Below are 16,859 nucleotides of genomic sequence, written 5' to 3' on the forward strand. Positions count from 1 at the left end.
ACTTTGATAGTCATTCAGATAAAGTGCCCTGTGAACATTCTCTTATATTTTCAGATCCTGTTAGTATTTAAAATTGTTTTGAGGTTTTAAAACCTTGAAGTATGGGAACGTCAAGTATGGGAAGTTGTAGAACTCTTAACAATATAAACTGCGCTTATGAAAGTATCCCGACCTGTATAAAAATATATTGTTGCTTCAATATTGAATTTCAAAAGAAAATAGAAAGGATTTGTGAAGACAAGTTTGTTTTATTAAAAGATCGTTTGCTCTGAGTTTTAATCGAACATCTTGTGATTAAAGCATGCGCTCATCCAAAGCTAGATCTTATATTAAGCATCAGAATGGCAATGGTAATATAAAATGGTGAAAATCTCTGGTGAAAATACCAGAATAGAATAGGAATAGGTGGCCAATTAAAAAAAAAACATCAGAATAAGCAGTCATTTTTTTGCTTGAATGCCCTACTGAATGTTACAGTAGGTCAGCCTTTTCCCTGTTCGTTTGGTGGCCAAAAAGACTCACTGTTGTACTGTCTAGAGGACCCTGCCTGACTAATCCCAACCCTACCCCTGGCAGTGCTCTGTCGATTGTGTGCTGCTGCTTGGAGAACTCCAGTGATCAGCTAATAACAGCACCCACATGATTCAGTGACAGCTACAGCGCTTTACTAGTTGAGTCACTAAAGAGTATTCCATGACTTAAGATAGTGGGCCAATGTATCTGGAGCCTTTAATAAGACTATTTCAGAGGGAGCTGTGCTGGTCAACAATAATTAAGCCAAACTGTTAAGAATTGTGTGTAATGATCTAAAAAAAATTAGCGTAAGACATGACAGAAAAAATGGACAATAGGAATGAGTGAAAAATAGCAATGGGCTTTAAAACAAAAATTCACTGGCTAACTGAGCACTCGGAATATTCAGGTCTATTTATACATGATTTTTTTTTTCCTTCCAAAGGAAGTCATGTAATTGATCTTTACAGGGAGGTTGTGACTGGAACACTCCCTTCTCTTCCTGTTGCCTTCTCCAGTGTAATTAAATAATGGATTTTATTTCATAACTTTGCAGTAGCAATAAGGAGGAAATTATGTTCAGCAGGCTTGTTTATTTTTCTTCACTGCCCTTATTTTGCTTGAAAGCAATCTTTTCTACATGTAATAACGTGAAGCGAAACAGCCCACTAAAATTGAAGTCATTGGGAAATGCTTTGTAATTAAAAATTACACATTTAATTGGGATCAAGGGCTGGTGCTCTTCCTATAGACATCTGTGTGTTTCTTTTGTCATGTTGTTATACTGTATTAATGGCCTGTGCCTCTAGTAGCAGAAAACTGGACTTTGTTTTGTGAAGCACTGATTATATTGTTGTGGTTTTCAAATTACAGCTCTAACAAGACACAGTGTTCCTTCATTTTGTCTCAACACAGGATACAGTTGGCAGGTGCTTGTTTGTTATTAAGGCTTTTCTTGTTGACAGGATTTATTTTAAACACATTTCAGTGTTAAACTAAACATGAGCAGTATAATACTGTTTATTGGTAGAAAGCTGTCATATTTGACAGACTATTTCACTAAATGTCCTTTCCCACCAGCTCAATCTCTGGGGTTTCAGTGTATAATAAGTCCTTTTTTGCTAGGTTTGTAGGTCTTATCCCTACAGAGGATATTGATCACAAAGAGATTCATTACAATGATATTGCCTTAATTGCTAAATTTTAATCAGCGGCTAATGAATTTAAGTTTTCATGGTAATAGCTAGCAACGGTTCACCATTTTACATCCAGAGAAAAGAATATTTCTGACATTTTTGTTTATGTTTGTTCCTCATTTCGTTCTTTTAAACATAAATATTATACCATTTCTGGTTTTGTCGCGAACAGTGTAAAATTTCTCTATTTCTGAACTTAGCAGACATTTTGAACTGATCTGTTACTTATTCTGTAGTGCAGGCTTTGTGTTACAGTATATGCAGAAAGCAACTACTTAAATTGGAGCAAATATACTGTTAGAATGGGAGGTTTGTTATCAATGTAGAAAAAAATGTGCAGATTATATGTTCTATAATTTTTCTATAAAATTACAAAAGACTGTCTTCCTTTATAAAAATGCACCTATATTACTTTCTTGATCAGACTTATGTCTTGTAATTTTTTTATTGTAAAAATTTACACAACATAAATTGTAAATGATTTTAAATCAAATCATTTACAATTTACTGTATGTTGTAAGAAGAGAAGAGTCCTTAGGTCCTTAGAATCTTGTATGTCTACCTGTGTCTCTGGCTATTTAGTACAAATATTATTTATTTATTGGCTGTTTATGTGTTGAACATCCATGATAGACATACTCAAATAGTGTACTTTGTTTTTCCTGAGAGATCTGAATATCTTGAAATATTTTCCTGGTAAAACTTTTTCAATTCCTGGTATGCATCAAATCTTTAATATATTTAAATGTTTAAAGTAGATCAGTTGGTGCTGTGTACTGACAGAATGACACAAGACTAAGCATTGTTAATATGACCTAATTATTAGTAACTAAGAGTTGTCTCCTTATTTCTGTGACATTTCGTGACCCCACATGGCTGTGAATAATTGCCTCCATTTACTTTTTGTGGTTGTCCTTCGGCAGTAACCATAATCTTCCAGTAATACACTGTTGGTAAACAGAAAAGTGCTTGAGAATGCAAAAAAAAAAAGTCGGGGGGTAAGGGAAGAGAAAAGTTATGACCACAAACGTGGCTTTTGCCTGAAAAGAAGACACCCAGAACATGAATGGTCATAATGACTTTGGTCTCAAGTCTGCGGGATTTTGAAACCACGGGCCTGCTGGTGTGTGCCCCATTCCTCCCACTGTCTGCACTCGCTGTCACAGTCTGTTTTGTACACTGAACTGACAACTTCAAAATGTAGGAGCTTTAATAAAATACACAGTTGCCAAAGTAGCCTAAAGCTCGATAGCTAAGGCATCCCAGAATTGGAAAACAGTCCTTCATGCAGAAGCAACAGACAGTCAACAGACTCCTGCTACTGGAAACAGCCCACACTGATTTCACTGTTCTCAGCGGATGGGCCAGTCACATACGGAAAAAAATGAAAACTTGAGTAACATTCTCCAGTTTTGGATAATTTTAGATTACTTCAATTCTCGTGGCACATTAGTGCAATTATTTAAATTATTATGATATAAAACAGATCTAAAATCAAGTAAAGTCACTTTATGGTGGAATTAAAGCGATACCTTGTTATATTTCAGCAGAAGGGTGTAGATTAAGGAGTTTCATTAATTGGAACCATCTTTTCCACAGGTTATTTTAGTTTTTATGTATTTTGTATATTTATTTAGTCATTCTAGTAAAATCCTCATAACTGAATCAGAAATATCTCTCCACCTTTCTTTTTTTTCCCCCGAATAAGAAAAAACAGAACTGCAGAAAACCAGTAGGAGAAAAGACGTTTTGATAGAAAATTGATAATCTGATAGGAAAAGATTTTTTTTCTCAAATATTTTTCCTTTTGGTAACATACAGTACTGTATTTTGCTGGCAGACCAGCTGATTCTGTGACCATGGTGTTTCTAAATCAGAAGCGACATCTGATCATTTATTTGTTGCATTATTCTCATTCCTCCCCTCCTTTTTTCCAGTGTTGGATATACAGTATATACCAGAGAACATAAGAAAAATTACAAATCAGAAGAGGTCATTTGGTCCATCTTGCTGATTGGGCATTTAATAGCTAAGTGAAGTGAAGTATCTCATCCATCCATTTCTTGAAGGAAGTCAAGTTATTGGCTTCAATGTATCTATTTTAAACAACTTTCCAGAAGTGAATGTGCCAGAATTCTAGTGGAATAATTCTGAAATACAAGTGTACTTCTAGAGTGTCACAGTAAATGGGAGACAGTAAACGGGGCAGGGCAGTGGCTCTGTGGCTAAGGATCTGCGCCTGTGACTGGAAGGTTGCCGGTTCAAATCCCGCAGCCGGGATAAGAATCCTACTCTGTTGGGCTCCTGAGCAAGGCCCTTAACCCCAGCTGCTCCAGGGGCGCTGTACAATAGCTGACCCTGCGCTCTGACCCCAAACTTCTCTCTCTGTCTGTGTGTCTGTGTCTCATGGAGAGCAAGATGGGGTATGCGTAAAGATGAATTCCTAATGCAAGAAATTGTATAGGGCTAATAAAGCAACATTATTACACATTATTATAAATGTACTTGTAGTAAGTATCATGGACTTTCCAGAAATGTCTGCTTCAAGACAGAGTGCCCAAGTGTGCCGTTGAGTGGCTGTAGTCAACCAGAGTTATCTTTTGGTCTTTTGATTCTTCTGCAGCTCCTGGGTCCAGGAGCTTTCACTGACATCAGGGAGTCCAGACAGCACTAACTCTCCTGTATGCCACTTTTGAACTCAAAGTGTCAGAAAGATGAATGGCTGAAGCAGGCAGAGTGTGATCACAGGTCTTCTTTTGTTTCAGGAGTTAAAATGGATTTGTAACAAATGGTGATTTTTGTCTGGGTTGGTAAGAAATAGATGATAGTTGTGTTACATTTGTTTTCAAAAAAACATCTTCAGTCTAGATGCAAGCCAGCAATCACTATGACATGGCAGTAATCTTTCCTGGATGAGATGCTCAGTACCCCAGGTTGCATATTTTACTGTTTTCTGTGAGTATATTTATGTATCTGGATTTTTTTCTGAGAAATCTTTACAATAAATGGAGACACTGTAATTATGAGTAACAATTCAAGTCCCTATATTTATGTGGTGAGTCTACCATGCAGTAGGTGTATTTTTGTATGGAATTACAGTGGTACAGAGCAAGGCATGTACTGTAGCAAGTGTTTAATAAGAAATCCTGTATTTAATAAAAGCACATTGAGTGCTGGAATGCTTTCAATCCCGGAAGCTTTAAGTCTTGGCTGTGACTTTTATCTGCCTCTCACATCATTTATGACACAAGATCTTCCTGATTAAACTAACGAGGATAAACCATTTTGATGTTAGCCTGCAAACCGTGAAATAAATTGCATGACAAATGTGATGTGCCAAAAGTCTGTTACATTTCATTAGCCGTGTAACGTTTAGGGACATGCAGGAAATATACCTCTCAAAGTACAGTACCTCCAACACACAGCACATATGACAAAAATATGTTAATGTTAACTATAAGTGGAGCCACCCAACATAATGTAGACATCTCAGCCAGTATCTCTTATAGCACAAAAAAAGATTAATTCTAAGTCAGTGTGCATTTTGCTACACTCATGATTCAATGTTGAGCTAACATTTTTCCCTGTTCACATTTTTTTTTATGAAGGGCTAATCGATTTTGTATTTTCCAAGTCAGAAAGAAATATTCGAAAACCTTTAACCTTTTATCATTTTTTATCATAGTCTTTTGAATCTATGCTATGGTAATCTTCCAAGCACAGCTATTCAGGGTATTAAATACTCCCTTGCAGTCCCATACATAAAAGAGAATTACTATATTTCAGAATAGTGTATATTTAATTTATTGTATATTTCTTTTTCCATTTAACTATCATGTATTTCTTTCCAGAAGGCGTTTCCATATAACTCAAAGTATTTTGAAACTGTCCATTTCAAATATTTACATTTTTTAATGTATAATTTCAAAAGTATTTTCTAATATTTATCATCTATATTAAAAAAAAAATCAAAGCATGTTTTAAAAATATAGCTCTCCTCCATGTGGGCTGACTCAAAAGTATGTTGAGGGCAAAAAATGAAAGAAAAAAAAGCAGTCCTTTCAGCACTTTGGCTGTAATTCAGCTCACTCATCTGTGAGACATACCAGCAGAGGATGGAGAAGACTCACCGGCTACAGTGTGGGTGTTCTCTTTGGGTTGGCTGTGATGAAAACTGACAGGACCCAGAGAAAGCAGGCTTACTGTCTCTGTCCCTCACACACTCTTGGCTCCACTACGCTTTAAGCTGCTAACTCAAATACTGTACACTGAGTCCCATCTTTCAGTTCTATTACAGTACATTGTCTGCCTATCGTTTAGTGAGAAGACAAAATGTAAATTCTTCACAAAAGAGAAAAGCCTTGAAGCGCAATCATGCTGCTGTTTAAGATAGGTAAGCAGAAAAGGCAAGTTAACCAGGGACTTTATGGCCATTTAATAACAATCATAAAGAGTGTGTGGTCTCTCACTTGAGCTTCAGAAAAAACCTGATACGCTGTGAGTCTTTTGCTATCGTTTCACATTATACACCGCTTATAGATAAAAAGCAAATAAGTAAAGAAAGAAAATCCACATAGTTTATTCAAAACTGGATTTACTGATGCTCTGTGGAAGGACAGCATGACAATGTGGTTAGATATCTTAGGTCAAATCTAATTAGAATTGATGAAGCCATAAAGATAGAATTGAAAGTGATTTCAGAAAGTATGAAACACGGCTACATCAGTAAGATTATTACATATGTTTACAATTAATATATAATAGCTTTTGATGGCATGGTTTGTCAGTGGTTAGCAGTAATGGCAATAGCAGTAATGGGGCCCTGGGTTTAATTCCTTAGATGCTATTTATGTGGAGTTTGGATGTTTGCCCCTTGTTGGCATGAGTTTCCTCAAGGTGCTGCAGTTTTCTCCTACAGTCCAAAGACGTACTGGTGAATTGGCTTCTGCAGTTGTGAGTGTATGCACGTTTGTGTTTGTGCCTATGAGATGGATGGATGTCCCATCCAGGGTGTACCCTGCCTTGTGCAAGTTGGTTGCAGGGATAGGCTCCAGCTCCCCAACAACCCTGAACTGGATCAAGTGGTGAGAAAATGGATGGATAAAATAGCTGTCATAATATGACAAGACTATGCATATCCACATCTTTTGATGCCTAACAAAATATTTTTCAGGTGGGTAGCTGCGTCAGCATGCGTAGGCTGCAAAGGAACAATAGGAAAGTTTTCTTTCTTCTCTTTTCAGCATGGAATAAACCTTTTACTTTTTCCTTTGCAAAATATTTTTCAGCCATTTTTGGACATCCCATAAATGTATGGATCAAACTTGCAGTGTACTCAGAGATGACTGCATTAAAGCAAATGTACTCTTCAGCATGGCCTTTTATAGCTGTCATGTCATAATTTTAGTTTGCTTTTTGCATAATTTTTGTTTTGCTGCAGTACCAAATCTCTAAATCTCAGCCAATTAAAAAAAATGTATTTTAGTGAAAAATCATGTCTGAGTGTTGCACACAAAACGCCAATACTTAAAACAGTGAAGAACAGTTAACAGTGCAAGTTGTTTGAACATACCAAGGAAAATGCTACTAAAGCCAAAACAGATTTTTAACAATATTCAGCGTGTGACAAATTTTCCATTTAAAAGCAGTCAGGGGAAGGCAGAAAATAGCCTTCTTTTAGATAGATAATACTTTATTAATCCTGTAGGGAAATTGATGAAATTGTGTGACACCTTAAGCCACACCTTCTGTCCTCTAGTTGTCCAAGTGTCTTACAGTTCAGAGGGATCTGCTCATTTCATTGGATTAAGTCACATTCTCCACAACTGTTGTAAGGCTTCTCTGGGACTTTGCAGATCTCCTGAGTTGCTCTTTATCTAGAAGTATACTGAACTAAGGCCATAGTGGATTTTTTTTAATGTGGAACTTTACAGCCTTACAAGGGTGCTTGTACTGAACACAGCCCTAGGGTGGTATTGAGACAGATTGGTTGTCCCACTATGCAGTGGAGAGCATGTCTTTGTTCTGTGACAGGACAAATTGCACTTAATCAATGACAGTCTGTCTCCGACCCTAGCAGCCTTTTGTAAGTACTGTAGTTTCCACAAGCCACGACATGCCTGGCTGCCTTTTCAAGTTCAGTTTTGCACAGTTTTGCAACAGTCCGCACTGTTAGGGATAAAAGAAAAATGACACCCTGTTGAAGTAACACTGTGGACATCACAATCTGTGAAGATTACCATTTAAAACATCTTAAAAAAACAGCAGAACTAGACTGGCCTTCCTACTGTAAGTAGTAGAGCTAGTGATGCTTTTCAATTAGAGAATTTTCACTTCCACTTCCCCCAGCTAAAAAAAATTTTTGGCGGGTTACATCACTGGTAGCTGAAGGAGATCTCAAACGTACTATAATGTCGTTATTATTATGTGGTACTTTTTTGGTACTCGTTCCATGCTCTGACATCAAGACTAGAATGTTATAGGTTCATATCTCTGGTGGGACAGTGTTGTTCTGTTGTTATTAACAAGCTGACTCGTTTATCCAAAATGGCTTACATTTGTTTTTCGTTTATGAAGGTTGGAAGTCTACTGAAAATTCTTGAGCAATCTGAGTGAAGTACTTTGCTCAAGGTACATTTGACAACAGTATCTGTGCTAATATGTGTAACAACTGTCTCCCATCAGGGATTTCAATCCACAACCTTCCGGTTACAAGCCACTACTTGCCACACTACTGCCACATACCTTGGAGCAAGATACTGCACTAAGATATACAGTACTTCTAGCTGTACAAATGGGTACAAATCTAAATTGCTCTGGATGAAGGCATCATGCCAAATAAATTAATAATAGAATCATGCTCCATGCCTAATGCAAGCAGGGTCTAGTTTACAAGAAACCACATTAAACTTTCTAACTGGCGTCCCCCAGTCTTCTGACTTATGTCCAAATGAACATTTATGGATAATTTGAAGTTAAAGTCATCTTTGTAACTACAAACTAAATTGACTCATGACCTGAGTAGGATTGGGAGTGCAACATGTTGACAGTATTCCCTGAAGGAAATCAAATTTTTATTTTTATTTTTATTTTTTTACATTAAAAAATAGTCAAAAATAGTTCTTTTGAAGGCTATGAATATTATTTCCTTGTTCTCCTAAAACATAGGGGTTGTCTAATACTTTATACAAGGTGTGGTATGTGATCCATTAATAGATAAAGTGTAACAGCAGTGAAAGGTGGTTGTAAGTATTAATAATGAAAATATAAGCAGGATATGTTCACTGAGTAAGAAACAATAGGAGACGTATTTCTTACTTTCTCAAGACATGCAGCTTGCAAGGTTTTTACTCATAAACCCATTTTCTGTGCTTTAGTGTGCATTAAAATAGACAAGAAAGTACAAGAGGAAACCACTGAAATATATAAATATCACCTTTCCTTACCATTGTAAACATTATGGGAAGCTTACTTGGAACACAGAGGATAGGAAAGTTAAACTTTCAGTCAGTCTCTTCCCGCAACCATCTCCTTCAGAGCAGTAAAAAAGTAAAATTTATGAAGCATAAAAAGTGTATATTTAAAGTTTTCTGAAATAATGTTTTATCTAATTAGAGATTAATTACCTTTTAATCGGTGTGCTAAACACTGCTGAAGTACGTCCACATTGGGTAATGGCCAAGCCCAAAACATGATGTATTTATGTTTTAGAGGAAGCTGTGGCAATATATGAATTGGGAAACTGTAGTCCTTAACTTTTACACAGCTACACCTGTGTCTTCTTCCCTGAGAAGGAACCTGTTTGTGTGTCTTTCTCTGAATAGCTGAAAAGTATGAGGGATGTGTAGGAAGGACTGACAATTAGGGTGTATGAATATTTATCTCTGTTGGCTCTTTTTGTAAAACAGTTTTTGTTTTTAAATCAATTTTATGTCTGTATTCGCACTACATTTTCAACACCGGAAAAGTTCTTAAAACTACACAGTGTTTTTAAAAAAATAATAGTGGCAGAGAACTCATATTGCTATCAGTCTGGTCAAACAAATAAATACAATTTCAAAGAAAAACACTGATTAGTGAAATACCTGTATTTTTCCACTGCCAGTCGAAGGTCTATTTCTAGCCTGCTTTTCCCGCTAGGCTATTTCTTTTTTTTCAATTCATAAGAGCCTTGTCACCCACTCTGCAGATGTTGTTTTGAAAAGTCAAAAATCTTCTTTTAAATGTTTTTTTTTGTATATTTAATGTTCCAAATGTCTTAGTATGCTTCAAATCACCCTTTGTGTCTCTTTCCATCCCTGTCTCCCTCTCTTCTCTCACACATATTCACTCTTTCTCCTTGTCTTTGTCATACAGGCTGTGTTTTTGTTCCTTTCCCAAGACAGAGCTTTGAATGGCTAACTACCCTAACTGATACACTTTCTTCTGGGAAATACAATTTTTACAGTGAATTATACTCAACCTTATAAAATAAATAAAGCAGTATTGTTTGAATATTTGGTATACGGTATGTAAAGCTGGAGAATGTTTTGTTGGTGATGCATGATCTTCAGTTCTTTGGTAATTTTTATGTTTATTTGAACAGTTACCCATTTTAAACGTTAAACCCTTATTAAAGTAAACCATAATAATACAGTCTCCTAATGTATTCTTTCTAAAGCCACCTGATTATTGAGGCTAATGAACAAGATTCAGAATTGCTTTCTCATTTGTGAAAACCTTTCTTTTGCTGTACACAACAAAGATAATCGATTGCAGTGTGTACAGTACCTCTGTTTGCACTCATTTTTTTTCAGATACAAAACATGATCTTCTGAACAATCTGTAGGACCAGTCTGTTTCAGATATGAAACTTTGTTTTTGTATTAACCTTCTGAAACATTTAACTGACTCAGTTATACTGCTATCTTGTTATTGATAAATCTGCAATTGTTTTGTGAACTGTGGTATTGGTATCTTAAACAGGAATTAAAACAAAACATTACCAAACATTACATCTAACATTACCAAATTCTTAAGATCACAATATACTGGGCTTTCAGCCGGTTAAAACCTTGTTTTCTAAGAATGGATGAAGTTTTTAGAATTAGAAGAGAAAATTCATTTGTCCTCAGATACACCTTCTTCAGTTTTTTTTCTTGGTTTTACTCCAGTAACAGTAATTCTTTGTTACTGGGAGAGCAGTTTTGTACTACAGCAGACGTCTCTACATTTTTTTAACTATTTTTGGTTCAGCTGCCAGTTATGTCCAAATAAAAAATACATTTGTTTTTTCTAGAAGCCAGTCAGTTAAAAATATCAGTTGAAACTGCAAAACGTTTCATGGAGAGAGGCTTGCTTAATTCTTCGGCATACGTTTTCTTTACTGATTTACATGTGGACAGCTATCATTTTGTGAGAAAGGTGACATTGATTAATGAGGTGTTTTGGCTCTTAAGCAATAAAAAGAAATTACAGCGCTTAACTTAAAGGGCATTCTTCATGTAGGTTTTTTTTCCTCTCTTTACTGGAGGTTTCAAAGATTGTTTCCATATGATTGCAACATCCCCCTTTTTCTGCAGTAACATAATACAAAATTAAGAGATGAATAAAGTCATTTTTATTTAATGAAATGCAAATCGCAATCCTGGAGTTAAGTCTGCTGTGTAATGACAGTGTGGTCTCCTCCCCTCACAGTAGAAAAATAGATTCCATGACCTAGACATTGACAAGGAATCTTTGTGATAGTCTAGATCTGGCTATCATAAACACAGATTCACTTACTCAGCTCCTTCCTTGTACTCAGTCAGTCATCACCAACATCTGTAATTCACACTGCATGTTTGAAGCACTCAATAATTTTGCTTTTATCCATGATCTGAGTACTGTAGTGCTATGCTGCATTATCAGAAACAGTTAATAGTTCTTGGGTGCGTGCAGTCAGCATGGAAAAAATATGACTCTAGTCCAATATAATGATTTATGGACTAGATCTCATGCCCACTGAGCAGTAGCCAAGAAGAAAAGTCAAACCCTTTTTCTTTGGGATATTAAAACCAGCTACTGTTGTTGTTGATAAAAAAAATCTGAATAGAACTAGTTAATGTTGTACCAGCATGGGAGCTAAAATTAATAGTATGGTTATTCATCTAGTGATACTGAGCGAAACCAAGGCTCTTATTAGTATTACATATTGAATTTCATTAAATGATTTTCAGGTGCCTTTTTGTGTTTCTTAATGTTTAGGCACAATTTTCTAAATTCCCGTGCAAAAAGAAAGCATACAGTATTATTGTATTTGCAGTCTATGAAGTGGTCAATCATCAATCTTAATTGATGTGTGTTTTTAGTATAAATTCTGTTCAAAGTGCAAGCTACAGTACATTGTGTCAGTCATTATACCCTCCTCACACAAAAAAGTCTCCTGCGCATAAAAGAAAAGGCACAAAATAGAAACTTATCTAATGACATTACAAATAATTTTTAACATTCAATTTGTTCATATCAGAATGAAGATATGTTTTTGATATTTTGGTGTTGCTATCATACAAGCAAACTACTTGAAAACAGATGTAAAAACTGTGTAGCCTGTAATATTGTAATGATAGAAATATTTTTGAGACTATATTTTTAAGTAAGAATAATGTCTATAGTTTTTTTAATGTAGAAAAAAATAAAATATAAGGTCATTTGAAAAAAGCCTGACCTGATTTTGTTTTGCTCTTCCAGCTACAGCAGGCAGCTGAGGTGTCTTTTCTGAGAGGGGCAAGAGTCATATCAGCTGAAGACATCCTGTTTCTTATGAGGAAAGACAAGGTAGAAAACCACTTCCACAATCTCATGTTTTATGCTTTCTAAATTGGGCATGAGAACCAAAAAGCTAAAATACTGAAACTAGTTAGAAAGCGGGTAGTTTCTGTCTTACAATGGTTTCAACTGCATCAACACTTATATTTAAAGGTTATTTATTTTTTTAACCAAGGAATCTGATATCACATACTGTATTTTACAGGGTCTCGGAAAAATCCAGTAACATTAAAATGTGGATATATGAATGGGTTTATGTTTATATGCCATTAATATTAAAAATAATGAATAACACAAGAAAATACTCTTTTGAAAATTCCCTTCTCAAATTTTTCTAGACAGTCATATACATTTCTTGTATTAGACTTTTGTTTTAATTATTTGTTGGTAAGTTTGCAAAACTTTATATAACCCTATGTTATTTTATTATATTATCTAAAAGCATTCTTAAGGCTAGAACAAAATAGACTTTTCAGTTTTGTCTGAAGGTAAGTAGTTGGTGTCTTTTATTTTTTTTTCCAAACAGTTATATTTTAGTCAGTAAGTGACACCATAAGTTTATTTATCCTTTTCTCACCTCATATTCTTTAGATAATTACATGTTTTGATTTTTTTTTTACTTTAATCTTTTTTTAAAGCTGCAGTAGTCAGTCTTATTTAAAAAGTAACAGGAAATTACTTTTAAGCAAAATAAAAAGAGGCTGCCTCAAATTTTAAAAATCAGTACTACCAGAAAAGTGCTGAATTTCCTGCACTACAGTATAATTAGGAATATATAAAATGTTTTAAATCAAAATTATGGTTTCAAATAACCAGGGCAAGTTTAAGATTGAAATAAATTACTTTTTCATTAATGTTCTTTTAATTCAGAATTATTATTACAAATGTTAGTTTGAACACTATAAATTAGATTAAAAATAGTCCAATTTTACCCTTGTGGGTTTCCTCATCTCCATCTTTTTTCCTTAGAGTGCTCATGCTTACCAGTGTTCTGCTTTTTCAACTAAAGCATGCAAAAGGCTTCCTTTTTGGTTTAATGCAAGAGTTAAAAAGAACAATAATTTCACTCACTTCGGTTGCACTCAGCAGTGCAGGATTTCTGATGTATTAGTTAGAATTATGCTTTCTTTTACAGAAAAAAATCCGGAGGTTGCTGAAATACATGATTTTCCGAGACTACAAATCCAAAATTGTTAAATCTGTTGATGACGAAGACCTACTTGAAGCAGGTATTTTGATATACTGTATGTTGTATTTTGGAATATTTTTGTTTATTATATAGCCATATGAATATAGTTTGTGGTGGACGTGGCAGCTTTAATTTGTCTTACCTTAATAAATAAATAAATTCTAAGCACCTTTACTATATTCTGTGTGAACCTTTCACTTCATATGAGGAAGGTTGTCTTTACATGAAGTGTTAAAGGACCCTCAAAAAGAAGGGAAAATGTAAAAAAGTAAAATTTACAAAATTATTCTTAACTGCACCATAAATATTTCAACCCAGTAGAAGGTTCCCTGATTGACTAGCATCAGTTTTTTATTTAAATACAGTACCACATCCTTAATTAACCTCTTGCATCTAATATTTTGGCCTGTGCTGGTAATCTTCGTTCAATAACCCAGGTAATGGGTTTCACAGTAGTTAACCGAATTCAGACCTTCTTCACTTAATATGTTTAAAAACCATAGGTATTTTCAGCCAAAGAACAGGTTGCGACTGTTCTTTACATTTTGTTAGTGCTCCTTTTTTTCTTTTTTGCAAAAATGAAAGTATTCCTGCTTGTGCATTTGAGTCATTTGTGTCCTGCCTTATCATAATAATGTTTATCTGATCTGTTGCTGTTTAACACTAATTCATCATCAGTCATTCAGTAGTAAAGATACAGCAAATTACAAAGCAGATTTTGAACGACTGTTTTCTCTTGAAACGTTTTGTCCAAGTGCACATTATGTATACACCATTAACTGTAATGCAGTTGTAGGATACTAATACTCATTTATGGGATTATACTGTATGTGTATTTATTTAAAATAGTTAATGTATCCAATCCAAATTCTTGATCTGTTATTGTTATAGACACTTTTGTGTAAGCATTTATTTGCGTACTCTGTTTTTCCTGTGAATTACTGTACATTTCACCATTTAGTCATTCTTTTGAATGATGGAGGCAAAATAATGAATTTGGAACCAGCCAAGGTAATTTTATGTGCCATAATCAATCAGTACAGTCAGCACATAGGACATCAGTGTGATTCATGCAGAAGTTTTGGCAAAGAATCACTTCTTAGTTTCACAGGGCATATTATTTGCCCACAATAAAAATGTTGTTCATCAATACCTTGAAAAAATAGAGAATTCAGCCCTATTCATTCCATGATGAATCTCATTTGTGTATTTTCTCCAGTCTCTCATGTAACTTGAGCAATGGAATGATTTTAAATGCAGTATTTAGAAAGCAACGTCTGACAGTCTATCGCAAAGGAGCCCGCATGTCTGTGCATAACTTTTTTTTGCTAAGTAGGATGGTACATATTGAGATTTACTGCAAACCATTTGGTGCATTGCTTAAATTAGGTCTGGAATCAGATACTAAAAAGAATAAACTTTTCTTGAGTTGATTATTGTAAGTCTTTCCAAGATTATACTTTAAAAAAGAAAGGAACTTTAGAAGTTAATTACTCCATGGCTGAATTACACATTTGCATTGTGTTCAGGTTCAGCAAGTTTAGAGCTTGCTCAAATCTGAGTTTGTTCTTCCATATTTTTATGTATTCGTTGCATAGGATTGCCAGTTGTATCTCAAACCCATTAATTAAAACCATATGATACAATGTAATACTGTGGACTATTTCACTTTTTTAATGCTTATGACAATAGTAATGAATATTTTCAAATTATTATTTGTATTATTATTTAATGTTATTATTTTGTTCTTAATAATGGATCTTACTTGTGCTGAATGATTAAGTTTAATGCTTGGTCCTTAATAAGGCTTTGTATTAGTATTGTTGACTGGGTTTACTGTATCACTATCACTCACAGTGTTTCTTTCTTTATTTAAAATATCTTAGGAGTCTGTGTCAGCCTTTTTTTCCCATTTATAATTAGGGCAAGACAACATAAATAGAGCAAATGGTTAGATGCATTCCATTATTTACTTCTTGGATCTTGTGGCTGAAAATTGCATTATTTTCCCCGGAGTTCTGCAAATAAAATGAACTTGGAATGAGCTGAAAGTACAATTTTCGTCATTTGTTCCCAGGTTCATGTTTCAGATGCTAAGGACTAAATGGACCTACTATGTAGATGTGTCCTGTTCAAGAAGACAACTCAGCTGTATATTACATCTGAACTCACTTTCTTGTTTCAGATCTGCTCATATTTCTCCAAAAATAAAAAAGTGTAAGAAGGAAATACTAGTAGATCTGAATATGTTTGATCAGCACAGGCGTGATACTAAAATGCCCAGCTTTATAAATGAGCACATAAAAGTGTCAACCAAATAAAAACACAATACGTATTTATAGTTATTTACTACTGTCGCTACACTTAAGATCTTAATATTTTTCTACAATATTCCCATGTATTTCATATAGTTTCTATATAATATTGAATTTATTGTAATAGTAATGGTGTAAATAATGGCAGTGAAAGTAGCAATATAGTGATTTCATCATTGCCCTAGTTATTGTTCACTGCAAGCATGTGTGTGCAAATCCTGTCATTATGTTTCTTATTAGAGGTAGCTGATTTGTGGTTCAGTGTGAAATGAGATGAATGATTTGGGTAATCATGTTGCTTGCACACTGTCCCAGAATAATTATGCAATTGGTTAGCAAGGAAATCACTGTAAGTACCACAGGGTCAGATCCATGTGTTGTGGTATTTCTGGTGCCATCTTTATTCCGCATACCCTCAAAACAGTAGTGGTGAAACCATTTAAATCCAGCTGAGACAACAAGCCCCAGGCTACAACAAAAAATACTTTGGTGCAGGTGAGTCGGTTGTAAATTTAGTTGAAACTACTTAGATGCTGCTTATTAAGAATGTGTTTTCTGAGCTTGTTCATGTTGTTGAAAACAGCTTCATATGTGGAACAGTATAGTAATTTGAACATAGAACAAAACTGTATCTGGAGTGCAATTACGTGATACACAAAAGTCAATGAATTAAAGTCTTTTCCTTTTTCAAATGGATCTCCACTTGGAAGTTGAAATTCACTAGGAATTTTTCACACTTCATTGTGTAAAGGAAAATACATTTTTTTATTACAATATTATACTGCCTCTGTTATATCAAATGATTCCATATTTGAGTTAAGAAGCTGAACATCCCAATTACAAAACTGCCTAATGAATCTC

General features: G+C 34.7%; 1 protein-coding gene across 7 annotated transcripts in view; it reads left to right on the plus strand.

Moving 5' to 3' along the window:
- supt3h (SPT3 homolog, SAGA and STAGA complex component) overlaps positions 1–16,859 on the plus strand; it is a 230,806-nt gene that overhangs the window by 137,213 nt on the left and 76,734 nt on the right. For all 7 annotated transcript variants that reach the window (XM_088624993.1, XM_088624991.1, XM_088624997.1 and 4 more), the window contains 2 exons: positions 12,417–12,503; positions 13,630–13,723. In XM_088624993.1, the coding sequence (XP_088481119.1) occupies positions 12,417–12,503; positions 13,630–13,723 (181 nt within the window). The remainder of the gene's footprint in view (positions 1–12,416; positions 12,504–13,629; positions 13,724–16,859) is intronic.

Source organism: Lepisosteus platostomus, chromosome 3, assembly GCF_059453375.1.
Source record: "Lepisosteus platostomus isolate fLepPlt1 chromosome 3, fLepPlt1.hap1, whole genome shotgun sequence".
Taxonomy (NCBI): Eukaryota; Metazoa; Chordata; class Actinopteri; order Semionotiformes; family Lepisosteidae; genus Lepisosteus; species Lepisosteus platostomus.